The 15,000-nt window shown below is 51.0% G+C and overlaps 1 protein-coding gene across 1 annotated transcript in view; it reads right to left on the bottom strand.

Moving 5' to 3' along the window:
• Window positions 1–15,000, bottom strand: part of mctp1a (multiple C2 domains, transmembrane 1a) — a 113,206-nt gene that overhangs the window by 13,816 nt on the left and 84,390 nt on the right. The window contains 2 exon segments of the mRNA XM_076998090.1: window positions 3,034–3,135; window positions 9,348–9,404. Of these exon segments, the coding sequence (XP_076854205.1) occupies window positions 3,034–3,135; window positions 9,348–9,404 (159 nt within the window).

Here is a 15,000-nt window from a genome sequence, read left to right as displayed (position 1 = left end):
CATATATTTGCAATCCTGGATCATTAACACCAGCGAGCTGCAGTGATGGAGGTATTGTGATGGAGGTATTGTGATGGAGATATTGTGATGGAGGGATTGTGATGGAGGGATTGTGATGGAGGTATTGTGATGACTTTGCAGTAGTAACCTGGAACACCCAGCAACCTCTGCGCTTCATTGCTTGAGAAGGTTATTTAGTTCAATTCCAAGCGATGGTGTCTTGTCAGCTGTACGATTCAGACTACACAGCACGTAACGTTTTTAAATACAGTCTTGAAATGAAGTAAAGTTTCCCTTGGGAGTGATATGTCAGAAAGCAACAAGCACAAAGACGTTTGTTCCAAAGTGGCATATGGCGTATGTATCGAGCGATGTCCCACTAACCCTTCCAAGAACAGCAATCATTAAAAGGTAAAAGGACGACCACTGGATGCTTTCAAACCGCAAACATTCAGACCGCATGTTTCAACAGCCGTATCAAAGTTCTCCAAGCAAAATGGTGGTGTCACAGGTCACCGTCTCTGCTGGAGAGCCCTTGTTCTTAGGCTGAGACAGTGACCTTCACCTAGCATACGATATCTTTGGGTGCTTTTGGCACTTGGCCAGAATGACATGAAAGAAGCAGATGTTTCGTTTTGAAGCAAACATTTTTTAAATAAATTATTTACCTTCACCCAGGGCCCCCCAAGAATGCCCGTGAGAACAGGCGAAATGTATACATCTCCCTGTTATCATACGGCCACGGCTATCTGTCTCCTCTCTGTTGTCTCCACCATCACCAGTGCTGGAGTTCCTCGAGCAGACGCTCACCCCAACGTTTGGGAATCTGGGCCCACGTCTGCGTGTTTGGAGCCTCAGTCAAAGTTTGTAGCAATTCTGTGTGGAATCACACTGTCATGCTGCTCACTGAGACGCGTGGATAAACACAGGCAGATACATGCATCAGGGGAGAGGGGGAGAGAGAGAGAGGGGGGGGGAGAGGGAGAGAGAGAGAGAGGGGGGGGAGAAACAGAGAGAGGGAGGGAGAGAGAGAGAGAGGGGGGGGGAGAAACAGAGAGAGGGAGGGAGAGAGAGAGAGAGGGGGGGGAGAAACAGAGAGAGGGAGGGAGAGAGAGAGAGGGGGGGGGGAGAAACAGAGAGAGGGAGGGAGAGAGAGAGAGAGGGGGGGAGGGGAGAGAGAGAGAGAGAATGGAAGAGAGAGAGGAAGAGAGAGGGAGGGAGAGAGAGAGGGGGAAAGAGAGAGAAACAAAGAGAGTGAGGGAGAGAGACAGAGAAACAGAGGGAGAGAGAGAGAGAGAGGAAAACAGAGAGGTGGAGAGAGACAGAGAGAGAGAGGGTGAGAGGGAGAGAGAGGGTGAGAGGGAGAGAGACAGAGAGAGAGGGTGAGAGACAGAGAGAGAGGATGAGAGAGAGGGAGAGAGAGAGAGAGAGAGAGAGAGAGAGAGAGAGGGTGAGAGGGAGAGAGACAGAGAGAGAGGGTGAGAGACAGAGAGAGAGGATGAGAGAGAGGGAGAGAGAGAGAGAGAGAGAGAGAGAGAGGGTGAGGATGAAGTTTATTTTGGGCCTGACCTCTCCCTCCCGCTGCTCTGCTGCTAAAACAACTGCATTAGGCTCTAATGGGGCTGCCGGAGATCCAGGTTCACCTTCGCCATTACACTCCAGGCACCCGCACCCAACGGGCAAGACACTCCATCAGCCTCAAGGTCAGGCCCAACGTTGCCCCCCCCGGCCTCCTCCGACCCACCGCGATGCCCCTCGCCCCCGCGGCGACCCCCCCCCCCGTACACTTCCTCTCCTTGCCCCGTCCTCCCCGGGTCCCAGGGTGCCACTTCATGATGAATAGACCGCAATTAGTTTGATCTGATGCTGCCCCGGATCTGCCCCCCCCCCCACCCTTTACCCCCCCCCCTCTCCATCTCGAAAAACAAGGCCGTCACAGAGCAACAGCCATCATCCTGCCCCCCCCGACGGGACCTTCACTGCGGTTACACCAGCACCAGGGCGCTGCAGGGTATCGGGGGGGGGGGGGGTCGTTCGCTACCACAGAGATCCGTGTTCGCTACATCGTCCCGCCACGCTGACAAAATGTTGAGCGTTTTCCAACACGCCTTTCCTAAAGTGTCACTGGCTTCTTCATTACACATTAATGTGCAGACCTGCTATTCCGAGTGTTCAAATGTGGGATTTCTACAGTGTGTCTTTAAGAGGTACGCCGGTAGAAATGACACGGGAGGCAAAGACGTGTCCCTGTCGCGGAGACAAACACCGGGGATGTGCTCTCATAATTCATTCATAACTGCAGTTAAAAGGCTCCGACTGCTTGGCGTTCTTGACTGCTTGGCATAGATTCTGGCTTTGTGTTGCGAGTTAAGTTGTAGATTTGCTCTGTGGAGTGGAAGGGGCAGTAGTGAGAGTGACAGTTACCCCGGGGCAGTGCTGATTGCTCTCAGGGACTCCCTGCGAGGTGGTGGTGACCATGCAGACACACACACAGGCCTGGTGCAGCGTGGGTACTTTCGAGATGCACACACACACAGGCCTGGTGCAGCGTGGGTACTTTCGAGATGCAGACACACACAGTTAACGACGCATGATGAGACAAACACAGTCCTCGCTAGCATGGTTGAGGTGGACAGAACCTGGGAGAGAGTAGCAGGATCGGCGTGAGGGTGATGCCACATTACAGCGTTGGTACCGACCAAACCACTGAGTCTGAACGGACCTCTGAAATCCAGTACTGCTTCTCACTGTCGTCACAAGGACTTCAACAGTCAAACGTTTCCCGACAAAACGCGTTAGCATCAATGCTAACATCAGTGGCTCCCGCCTGGCGTACAAAACTGGGTTCTCCTTCGGGTGGGGGGGGGGGGGGGGGGGGGGGGGGGGGGGGAGAGAGACAGACGTGTGTCTGATGATGGACAGATCAGCACAGAGTGAACAAAGGCGCAACGTGTACGACACGCAGACCTGATCACACAGTACAGGCGACGGGTCACAGGAGCTAGACACGAGACAAAAACGGACCACACTTACCACCATGACGCGAATCCACTCAAAGTGCCAGGAAGCCAAAATATCCTCGAGGATATGGCTACGTGGCAGACGCCTGCCCCGTGAGGCGCCAGAACCCGGCACCTTGTGACCAGAATAAATTGAGATCTTTTTAAAAGCAAGGCAATCAAACAATTAAGGCAAACAAGACCATACATAAACTTTGAAGGGTGGCGAGGACTGTTGAGAGGCCAGAGAGTTGAAAGAACAGAGAGGATAAACAGCACAGATCAGAGGCACTGAAGGCTACGGCAGGTGGTGTCTGCTTTTGTGCAGTAAGACAATGCCATGAGTCTGTGGGCACTTTCTTATCGCGCCATCTTTCTTTAGGTTTCCTTGTGTATTAGCCAAACATGATTAAAATGCAGCTCCTAGAGCATGTCTCCTGAAACAGGAAAGGAGGGAGGAGGAGGGGGGGGGGAAGGAGGAGGAGGAGGAGGAGGAGGGGGGGGGGGGCGGGTGGGGGTAAAACCAGTCAAAAGCATCTTTTACACCGTGAAGCTTTTCATCTTTCAGAGGCGCACGGAAAGAAAAGAAAAACTCACAATGCCACAAACTTTTCCTCCCCTCCCTCTCTTCTCCATTCTCCTCCCCTCCCTCTCTCCATTCTCCTCAGCACTCCTGAGGGATGTGGGGGGGGGGGGGGGGGGGGGGGGGGGGGGGGGGGGGTGTTCGATACCTGAGGACATGAGCAGCGAATCACAAGCCCCAGAACAAGTTTGCAGTCACAGTTTTCAAAAGTATTAAAAATAATCCCCTCCGTACTCTTTAGGCCAATTCCACACGGGCGCGTGGCTATCACGCAGATCACCAGCGCCGATCACCAGCGCCAGGCCCACCTCCGCCGGGCCCACCTCTCCATGTGCCATCTACAGATAAGCTCGTGCAAGTAATGAGAGATTCCGCCTGACATAATTGTGCATGAATCGGGATCAGATCTTTGGCATTTCACGGTGCAAGGGCCTTAGTTTGTGTTTTTCTTCTGCTAATGTGGCCCTTGTGGAGCAATGTAAAGTTGATGAGAGAGAGAGAGAGAGAGAGGGAGAGAGAGAGAGGGAGGGAGAGAGAGAGAGATGGAGGGAGAGAGGAGAGAGAGGGGAGGGAGGGAGAGAGAGAGAGAGGGAGGGGGGAGGGAGAGAGAGAGAGAGGGGAGGGAGAGAGAGAGAGAGAGAGCGCGATCTGGCTGTGAAACGGGTATTAGGGTTGCCGACAGACCCGGGGTCATAGAATCGGGAGTGTGTCGTAATGGCACCCCAGGGCACTGAGACTGTGATACAGCAGCAGTTATTACCCAGCATGCACCTGTCAGGGCATCGATAACAGCCCTTCTTCTATCAGACAGCCGTGCTGCTCCCCCAAGCCCATTAGATGCCTGATTACTGATTGTAAATGCCAGTGCGAGGCAGAGCGCAAAACCCCTCCTGTCCCGAGCCTGCTGCTATCTGATCTCCTACAGCTGAATGAAAGAGCCACGATGAAAGATGCGTATAAACATGTACTTTAACAACAAGAAAAACAGAATAAAAATAAACAAGATTTACACAGCAAACAATGTGTTGGTTATTCTTTTTTTATGTAAAAGTGAAACGAGAATTCTATTGCACATTCTCTCTCTCTCTCTCTCTCTCTCTCTCTCTCTCTCTCTAACTAGAATGTCTTCAGTGATGCCATGTTTCTTTCTTTCAGGAAGTGTCACACACAGTTACCCGCTGTTGCATTCGGCAACCAGAGAGAATCAGAAGAAAGCACAAACGCACACATACACACATATACATTCTCTCTCTCTCTCTCTCTCTCTCTCTCTCTCTCTCTCTCTCTCTCTCTCTCTCTCTCTCTCTCTCTCTCTCTCTCTCTCTCTCACACACACACACACACACACTTCTGAACAGCTGTTAGTCATGTACGGAGGCGTGTGCAAGCTCTGGTAAGCCCGTGAGCTTGACATGATTGCTGTGTGTATCTTATCTGGGGTGCCTCCTCCTGAGGCTGTGTGTGTGTGTGTGTGTGTGTGTGTGTGTGTGTGTGTGTGTGTGTGTGTGTGAGAAGGAGAACTGCTCCACTGTCCAGCCATGCGTGAAACCTTAATCCCAGCACTCTTCCACAAACTCTCTGGCCAGGGACCCGGAGTCTTGCTCGCAGCCTGGATTTCAGAGACGACCCCTGGATCTGATCCCCACTCCACACTCCCGGGCCTCAATCCCAGGCCTGCTAGCAGCTAACACAGCGCTGGGCCCACGTCCTGCACTTACGGGACTGGATCAGTACTGGAATGAGGACTGCTGCCACTGAACGGTACTGGGACGTGTGATCTTGGTCAGGATGAGACCGGACATTAAAACAAAAACATTCCTCCTGCGTATGCAGTCGCAGGCATTAGCAAACGATCACCGAATCTGGTCCAGGTTCAGCGCACCGGCTATAAAAAGCAGTGAAAATATCACTCATTCACCTTTGGGGAGGTTATGCCTGCACACAGCTGCAAACCAGATGTGGTGGCATACTGAGTGTTCAGAGGTTGAGTGGTGCTGCTACAGCCCACGCGTGTGTTGGGGGTCCTGCATTAATCCTGCAGGGCGTGGTGAGCTCATTATCACCTGCGTAATTACCTTCCACTCCATCTCTGTGTTTGTGTTCAGTTCATCGGGAGGGTGTTAAGATGTTTCCGGTTCGTTATTATGCGGGTTGCCAATCTCCTTTAGTGGTGACACACACACACACACACACACACACACACACACACACACACACAGCCCGTTGACGATGGTGCACTGGGAGCAGCCCTTAGGTGACGTGGGCCCTCCACTGTGATGCCCACCGGCTGAACCGTGAGCCTCGGAGAAAACACAAGCGTCTGTTACTGGGTCCGTAAGTGCTAGTGCAGACATGAGCCCCAGTCTAGACGGGTCGGCCAATTCCACAATCACATCTGGAGACCGTTGCGTTGCTCACCGGCACGAGAAAACAAAAGCTGCATGTTTGATATACAGCCCTCGTTTCACCAGGCAGGTGTTCGTCCCAGCGATACGTCTGATGAACCTTCGGGGCCAGCCCTAGCACACGTCCTCCCCTGTCCCCTAAACACACACACACACACACACACATGCACACACACACGCACGCACACACACACACACACACACACACACACACACACACACACACACACACACACACACACACACACACACACACACACACACCCACACGCACACACACACACACACGCACACACGCACACACACACACACACACACACCCCCAGGGTGCCTGCTTTACTTCAGCCACTGAGACATCACCATCCATTAGCCCTGATGCAGGACTTTTCACCGCGAGCGAGCGGCTAATATCCACGCCAGCGAGGGAGAAGGACACTTTTCATGATCGCCCCGGCGATCCGCTGAGTGAAAACACATTGTCGAGGCTCAGACCCGACCCGCTGCGGAGGGAGAGCCGTCCAATGGGAAGCAGGTGCTCCACTTTTTTTTTTTTTTGCCTTGTAATACCCCATTTAGCTCCGGGGTCAAAGGTTATCCAGCTAATAGCTGCCTGGTGTAGCACAAGACGAGCCGAGCACTGGACCTGCTAAAACATCTGGGACAGATCGCACATACTTGCAACGTATGCTTCAGGTTCAATTAAAATGAGGCCTTGGCACATTTATTCATCCTTTTTTTACTGCAAAACCTTCATCCAGTAAAAAAAAAAAAAAGAAAGTAAAAAAAAAGGCCCTCCCCTGACCTGACCTTAATATTTTACTATTTGAGCAAACAGGAGAAGTAATGAGAGTGTGGGGTCACCAACTCTGAGGGAGAGAAGGAGTGAGAGAGTGAGAGAGAAAGAGAGAGAGAGAGAGAGAGAGAGAGAGAGAGAGAGAGAGAGAGAGAGAGAGTGAGAGAGAGTCAAAACTCTGCCTCTGTGTCACCCGCCCTCCTAACTCCGTATACGGTGAACCTAACCGGCTTTGAAAGCAGCAGCCGTTGTCAGAGCAGCCGCGGTGCGTAAAGAACGCAGAGAGGAAGAGAGAATCAAACGAAAGCAGACATAAAGAAGAAAAATAGCCCATCCACCACTTCCCAGCAGCTGAAATGAAACCGCGGCAGCGAGGAGGGGGAGATCAAACATGGAGGCCATCAGGGTCGGTGTGCTGGGGTCTTTGTAGTGCGTGATACGGAGGGCGCTCGGCACAGTGATGGCAATAAACATAATCATGTTTCTGCCGCTGAATGACAAAATAGACCCGCACCCAGGATGCTGCACAGGCCGAACAGGAAGGCGGTGGGAGTGCTCCGTTAAACCTGCAAGCGTGTAATGTCCTTTGTAATGTAGTGTCCCATAACTAGAGTGTGTGTGTGTGTGTGTTTCTTTTTCTACTGACTTGCCAAAGCAAACGAACACTGAGCAGGACACCATATTAGCGTAATTGTAATTGTAAAACAAACACGATGTAAGCTGTCCAGATACAACACATGATGCCATGGGAACAATCACAGCATAGAGGCCCACGTCGAAGGCTAATTTGATTAGACTTCAAACCAGGTTCACCCCATCATACATTACACCACTCTACAAGGTCTGGCTAATAATCAGAACCTTGAGTTTATTTACCTACCCACTCAAACCAGCCTGAGGTGGCTTTTTCTTTCGTTCTTTCTTGTTTTCGAGTTCTTGACCTAAGCCAAACATATCCTTGACCTACGACCTATAAACTCGGTCCGTTCTAACACTAGAAAAGTGAACCACTTGTAGACTTTGGCACGGCAGGCACACCGTACACGTCTGACGTATCGTTGTTCAAAGCTTACAGCATTTCACTGAGGGTTACACAGGGTTTGTCTTCAGCACAAGATCATTGTCCACACAGCCAAACATGCAGAGAAGCCCCCAGAGTCTGGAATAACATCTACTGAACATTTTTATGTTTAAGAAATAACTTTATAAACACGATTTCTGGACACTGTCATTTCTACTTTTGCTCGTTAAAAGTACAAACAGCTGTGAACAATGCTGCTTCCAAACACTGTTCTACTCAGTCTCCATGGAGTCATGGTATTATTATTATTATTTTTTACTGGGGGTTGCAATTACAGTCCAAAGTATTTGGTTTGTGTATCCTTTAATGCAAGCTCCACCTTCATATACTGAATATGTATGCTCCACCCCTTATTATATAGAATAGATAGATAGATAGATAGATAGAGCTTTATTTATCCCTTGGGACGGATCCCTTCAGGAAATTGCATAATATGCAAGCTCCGCCCCTTTATATACGGAATATGCAAGCTCCGCCCACTCATATGCGGAATATGCAAGCTCTGCCCATTCGTATGCGAAATATGCAAGCCCCGCCCATTCATATGCGAAATATGCAAGCTCCGCCCCTGATGAAAGCAGTTCACAGTGCACTCACACTTGCACCACAGATCCACGCGATCACGCCTGCAGTGCGGCCCCCACGTGAAGTGTGTCCCGGTCAAAACAAGAGTGAGTAAGCGTGATGAGGATGATCTTTAAAGTACATTTCACAGGATATTTCAAAACTTGCCACAGACTACAAAAAAAACCCATACTCCACAGATGATCTCAGCTATGTGCTCATTACTGCACCCTTCTTCAGACAGACCCTCGGTTACACTGACCCATTTACAGACAAAGGCCCCAGCAGCAGTGGTATTCTGGGGAGGAATAATGTCACTCTTCCTCATCCTTCCATTTCAATACTCAGTCACTAGCCGTAGCTCCATCTGCCCTGGATTTGGCCTGCAGACATTTGAATGCTATTAATTGAACTTCAAAGCCCTGAGAAATATCAGAAGCCGAAGACTGGAGCCCCCAAGCCAAGTTTATTTATGTCTGCGCTATTCACCTTCATCCCGGGCTTGAAAAAGGGCCGATGGTCTCGGTGGCTGTGCAGACGCTGGGATTTAAAGGCCTGTGTTTCTACCGTGGTGCTTTGGCTCTGATGCCGAGAAGCCACAGCTGTGGGCCTCAGCCGTTCGTGTGACGCACTCAAAATGTCACGAGCCGAACAAGAGAAAGCTGGCGGAGACCGAGCCTCAGCGCCAGAGATATATGAGGGATCTGGAAGCTGCCGCATGTATTCAGGACGAAAAAAGAAGAAGAAGAGGAAAAAAAACGAAAATCAGAAGCATGTGAAAAGGAAACGGCGTCGGGGAACACACCACGGCGACTCGCGATCGCTTCTGGCTTAGGGAGTCCGGTCACATCTTCGCAGTCATCTGACTGCGGATGAATCTGCGTTAGACCCCTATAAGTCTCCGAGCATGTGTGATAATTACCTTGTCATCTCTGTCCTCGTCCTCGTCCTCTTCCCCCATCAAGTCCTCCACAGCTTGCTAACGAGCACAAAACAAAAGAAACACAGAAGAAATGAAAATCAATTTCACATGATTAAAATAGCCACATCTGTCAAGAGAACAAACAACCTGTTTTGGGTTTTTTTTGTCGTTTTGTTCTTTTTTTTTTCTTGAAAGAAAATAAATCCTGCACTTTCCTGAGCTCTAAATTCATCAGCAGCACCCTGTTGTCCATGAGGTTATAACCTCAGCCCAGCCATTGCAAAGAGAGCCCAGACACAGAATGCTAACGATATGCTTCAGTGGACCAAGACCGGACAACACAATAGTGTCATCCAAGACCCTTAAGACTTCCCTCTCACACACAGTTACGTGTCTGTGACCTCAAAGCAAACCTATAGCCACTCGATTCTCTTTAAAGGGCGTGCAAAAACACACAGTCACTGACACACACACACACACACACACACACACACACACACACACACACACACACACACACACACACACACACACACACACACACACACACACACACCAAGAACAAAGGGAAAAGATCCAGGGAGTTGAAGATGGACAGCGAAAAACCCAAAAAAGTTTGTAACGACCATGTGCTGAACAGCCAACACTGTTGTCATAGTAATCAAAAGCAAAGTTTTCGTTTTCGTTATACCGTGGAGTTGTTTTGTACGGTCGGGTACACAGAGGCCCGGTGTTCTTCGCTGCACTGATGTCCAGAAACAACACAATTCTGTCCCTTTCTCTATTTTATACTGAGCGTTTTGACCTTAACACACTGCATGGCGGGTCCTCTAAAGGCAGTAAAAGGCACTTTACAGAAGGTATTCATGAGCAGAAAAGCCAAAACAACCTTAAATATGTGGAAGTCACATGCAGGCCCAGCTGTGTTTCTACCTTCTAACATATTTCTAACACATACTGTATCTACCTTAAATATTTAAGGTCAAGCACACGTCTAGTAATAGATCAATTTCTGCAACGTATGATGCAGCGTGTCTCAGTCAAACGGTCCATTTCTCGAGTTATAGTCAAAAATAAGGCCCCTAATAATTATCACAGTAAATCACAGCTAAAAACAACAACAAAATAAAAGTCTCTCGTCATCCACGCTGAACATTTGTGCATTAATTATTCACATCTCATCGTCTCATTTACAGAGCCGGACGAACCGCCAGCGATGGGCAGTGACTATAGGCAGGAATATAAAGAGTTTATCTCGCTCTATTGAAAACACTCCATCAAGCAAGGGTGGCCCCTGGGACCAGGAACCCGTCCGGATCACATGTCTATTTTCGTTGCCGGAGGAAGGGACATGGATAGATCGTTATTTCTCCTCCTCTGGCTCCTCTTGTCAATCACACATCAAGAGCTTCAAGGTCATGTGTGCGCGATATTTACATAAGGCAACTCCTGAGTCGGAAAAAATCCCCGAAAGCTATCGGGGGAACGTTCTTTCTTCTTTATGATTTTCTTTTCTTTCTTATTTTGTCTCTCAACGTCCCTTAAATAAGTTTTTTCAGCGACGTCCAAAAAATTGTTGCTTAGCAAACAATAGCTTTTGTTCCTGTGTCTGGTTTAAAAGGCTGCCATAAGCTTCTTATGTAAATGCTCCAAGCAACAGGAACAAAAGGGAGAGCTGGAGACAGCTTCAGCCATCTCGGAGCTCATGACGACGCGTTACGGAAGCAGGCAGCAGGCGACCAGCAGACTAATGTAGCTTCAATGGCCGGGTTAATCGGAGGTTAGTACCGAGCACTGGAGAGGAAGACACAATCAATCAGGATTCGCAAATTAAGCGTTAAGCAATCAAGCAAGGACAGACAGAGCCTCTTTTTTTGGGGGGAGTGAATGAAAAAAAGAACCGTCCTCGGGCGGCATTCGGATTTTGGCAAGCGTGGGTCAGTGGCGGGTCGGTGTGGGGTGTTGGTTTTGTTCTGGATTCAGTGACAGGCAACAGCAGGCCAAGAGCAGAAAAGCTTCTGCTGTAGTTTGGCCACTGGGCAAGCAAGACCCCCTCTCCGGCCCTTTCTCCGGCCCCCTCTCTGGCCCCCTCTCTGGCCCCCTCTCTGGCCCCCCTCTGGCACCATCCATCCTGGCCAGGTAATGCACTTTTTCTCTCCTCTGCTATCAGGGAAAGAAGAGCAGTGCTATCTGTGCTTTTAATTCTAACCTTCGCTGTGACAGGTGCGGTGGGAATACACGCCCACAGCAGACAACCCATCCGACATTAAGATATGTACCTTCTCTTTTTTCCTTCTTTCTTTCTTTTTTTTCCTGCATGCCTCCCTCAGCCCCTCTCCTCGTGCTCCTCTTTGAAACGGCAGACATCTCCAGCCTGTGCAGCTGCTTCGGCTCGGCCCTGTTTGGTATGCGGCGTGTGGACCAGGCGGTCCAGAGAGAGCCCGGGTCTGGAGGGCTGATAAGGGCTCTCACTGGAGCCCCTCTGGTCCAACAGACCCTTCCCAGGCTGTCAGATCCCTGGTCAGAGCGAGGCCGGGTGCCGCTGCCAGCTCCGGCTGTGTGGCTGACCCGAGCCCAGTCTGGAGTCAAGAGACCAGGGCTCCTGGCAAAAGAGCGGGACCGCGAGGGGCGTCGGCCTTCATCTGTCACCGCCCCTGACTGGGCAGAAGAGGAAACGCATCAGATTCGATCCACTAATACAGCTGTTCTGTAAGCACTAAGTTAAGTGAGTGAAATGGAGGGGTTTGTGCTCCTAGGGGCGGGCGGGGCCACGTGGCACACCGCCCAATCAGACGTCTGCAGGATTTATTGCAGCCACTGAGGTGCCGGGGTCATGCGCTCCCAGGAGCCCAAACTTTCAGCACAGATATCAGAGCGACGACGTACACTCGCCTCTAGTCTACGGTGGTCTAGCACCAGAGGACGAACCTTCTTCCAGCCCCATAAAACACCCACAAAACACACACAGCACAGTGTAAACAAAACCCCGGCAGGGAGAGACGGCAGCTCGTCGACAGCGACGGCGGTGACAGAGAGTCACGGAGACACCTCATCGTTATCAAAACCGCAGGTACAAAAGTTCTCGCGGATGTGGTGGTGGTGGTGGTGGTGGTGGTGGTGGGGGGGGGGGGGGGGGGGTTGAGGTTAGCTGCCAGGCTCATGAGCGACTCGTTGCCGCGGTGCAGCTCTGCGGGGGGGTCGGCACTGGTGAGGGGGGGATCAGTGGGGCAACAAACGCTGGCAGTTCAAAGTGACGTGTGACCTTTGATTTTGTCACCTGTCAGGGGCTGGCACGCCGGAGCCGTCTGACTGCCTCTGTGGCGAGAGCTCCTCGCTGGGGCGGGTGGAGGCGGCGGGGCGGATTAAGGACCGCTCCTCTTCCTCCTCCTCCTCCTCCTCCTCCCCTCTCTGTCCCTGCCATGCCCCCCTCCCACCACCCTCCACCAAACCGGTGCGTGTGTCGGGCCGGGCCCACGGGCCGAGTGCCACGGCAGGAGCCACGCAAGTGCAGCTTGAACACGAAGCAGCTCGCGTAGCGCGAGATAGACACTGGCTGAGCTCCTCTTTACCTCACTGAGGTGTGATTGACGTCGGGGGTGGGGCGACGTCAATCACACCTCAGCCCCCCCCCCCCCCCCCGAATCAGCCCACCTGCACCAGAAGGCAGGAAGCAACCCCCCCCCCATCCTATCCTTTATTCATGAAGCCCCATCCAAGCAGTTTGTTTTTCAAATTACACGCACACAGTCGAGGAAGCTGCAGACACTCAGACCAAACAAAAAAAAAAGAGTGTCAGGAAAATAAAAAATACAACTTTGTTGAAGTATCTGTTTATCTACAGTGGTGTGTAAAACTACTGTGGTTTTTACTGTAAGCACTGAGGTGAAGGGTATAAAGGAGTTCCTGGTTGGAGGACAGCTCTCCTTCGACTGCTTCTCAACTGATGAAATATATATACGTCCTGCTGAAGAGACGGATGTCTTTCTTCATGTTGTCTCTTTTACCGGACACACGAGATGATAGCAGCTCGCGCTGTCGTGACGTCAGCAGGCTGCACGATGGACGGAGCGATGGATCGATGACAGGCATCTTCTTCAGGATCGAGCCTCGTGAGACACAGACCCACTTCAGGTCTTCCAGCTGGCTGCCTACATCACGCTGGAAGACACGATGCCCGGAGTCTGCAGCTATCGCTGGGCTGGCTAGCGTTTAAGAACCGTCCTCTGTGCTGACCCACAGAGAGCCCATCACCTGGCAGGCCAGCCTGCAGGTCTTCTAAAGCAGCGTAGTTATCTACGCTGGTGCATACGGGAAAACTTACATTTTTTTTTTGTTTAACGCACGTGAGAGAAACGTGCAGCTATTGTGCTAATTGTGCTAACTGCTCGTTTCAGCTTGCGTTGAGTCAGAGAGTGTAGTTAGTGTGAGTGTGTCTTACCCCCACAACCACAAGGGCTACTGAGAAGGACCTTAAGACGCTTAATTATGTACAGGCTGGTGAAAGAGACGTCACTGGGTTTCTCGCCCTGTGACAGTATGCGCTATAATTAACACCTTCAAAACATCTGGTAAACTGTTTTCCGGGCCAGTGCGTTCAGCCGAGCGGGTCTTCCGGGGGGCCCACCGGGCCCTGATCCCCTCAGATTCAGCCGAGCTGTCTGACGCTTGACTGAGCCCGAGCAGTTGTCCCGAACCCCCTGAAACCCTTCCAAACAAACGGGGTTTGAAGCGTGTGGGGGGGGTTGCTGGCGCCCCCCGGAGGAAGGGTGAAGGGATGACCACTGACAACTACTGTCAGCCCAGCTCCAGTTGTGAAAATGAGGCTTCTACCAGCCCTCACTAGTGGTCCTTGTGTAACCAAATCAAACTAACGGGGAAAACGATCGTTTCCTTGTGTATATCCGTTTGTGATATTTCTTCATCAGCTGAGTTCTTGATTGACAGGATCGTTTCAGGACTGGGGGAGGGGCTTAGCCAGGTGTTCCAAATGATTGACAGCCTTGGTTCAGAAGTCATGATCTGCCTGACTTGTGTCCTAAGCTAGCAGTCCTAAGCTGTGTCCTCGCTGAACTCAACGTCATAATATCCATTCACTGCAGCTTGGAAAACCCTCACAGAGGAACTAAAGGAACCTGCTTATTCCTCAGACCTGCTCGGCGTTTGCTATTTGGAGACAGCAGCTTGGGAGTATAATCTACTGTTCAGAGCATGGTCTTCCCAGATGGTGAAAAGAATCTTTAACAATAACAGACTCTGACAGAGGGGTCAGTTAATTGGTGGAGGGCTGTCAGGGAGAGCAAAGGCGAAGAATACAGGAGTCAGAGGTCAGCTGACTACAGGTTAAGTGTTGCGCTAGCGTGTCAGCCCTTGAGGTAACGGCCCTCTTCAAGGAACAGACAGCTGAAAGTGGGAGTTTGTTTTTCCTGTATATTCCACCCTGCTGGTGGGACCCACAATAACTGATTGTTACCGATTCCAAGACGTCGACCCCCAGAGACGCCGACCTCCAGAGACGCCTACCCCCCGGGTTCAGGGCCGTGGTGGCGTTCTTCTGGAGTTAGCCGAATCCCAGTTGCTCAGAAACCAAAACTTTCCAAATGCTGACCTTTACTTAAGGACAAGGGTTTCATTTTACATGCTGAATAAAGCAGTT

The sequence above is a fragment of the Brachyhypopomus gauderio genome, chromosome 3 (assembly GCF_052324685.1).
Source record: "Brachyhypopomus gauderio isolate BG-103 chromosome 3, BGAUD_0.2, whole genome shotgun sequence".
NCBI lineage: Eukaryota > Metazoa > Chordata > Actinopteri > Gymnotiformes > Hypopomidae > Brachyhypopomus > Brachyhypopomus gauderio.
This window is presented reverse-complemented; position numbering and strand designations above follow the sequence as displayed.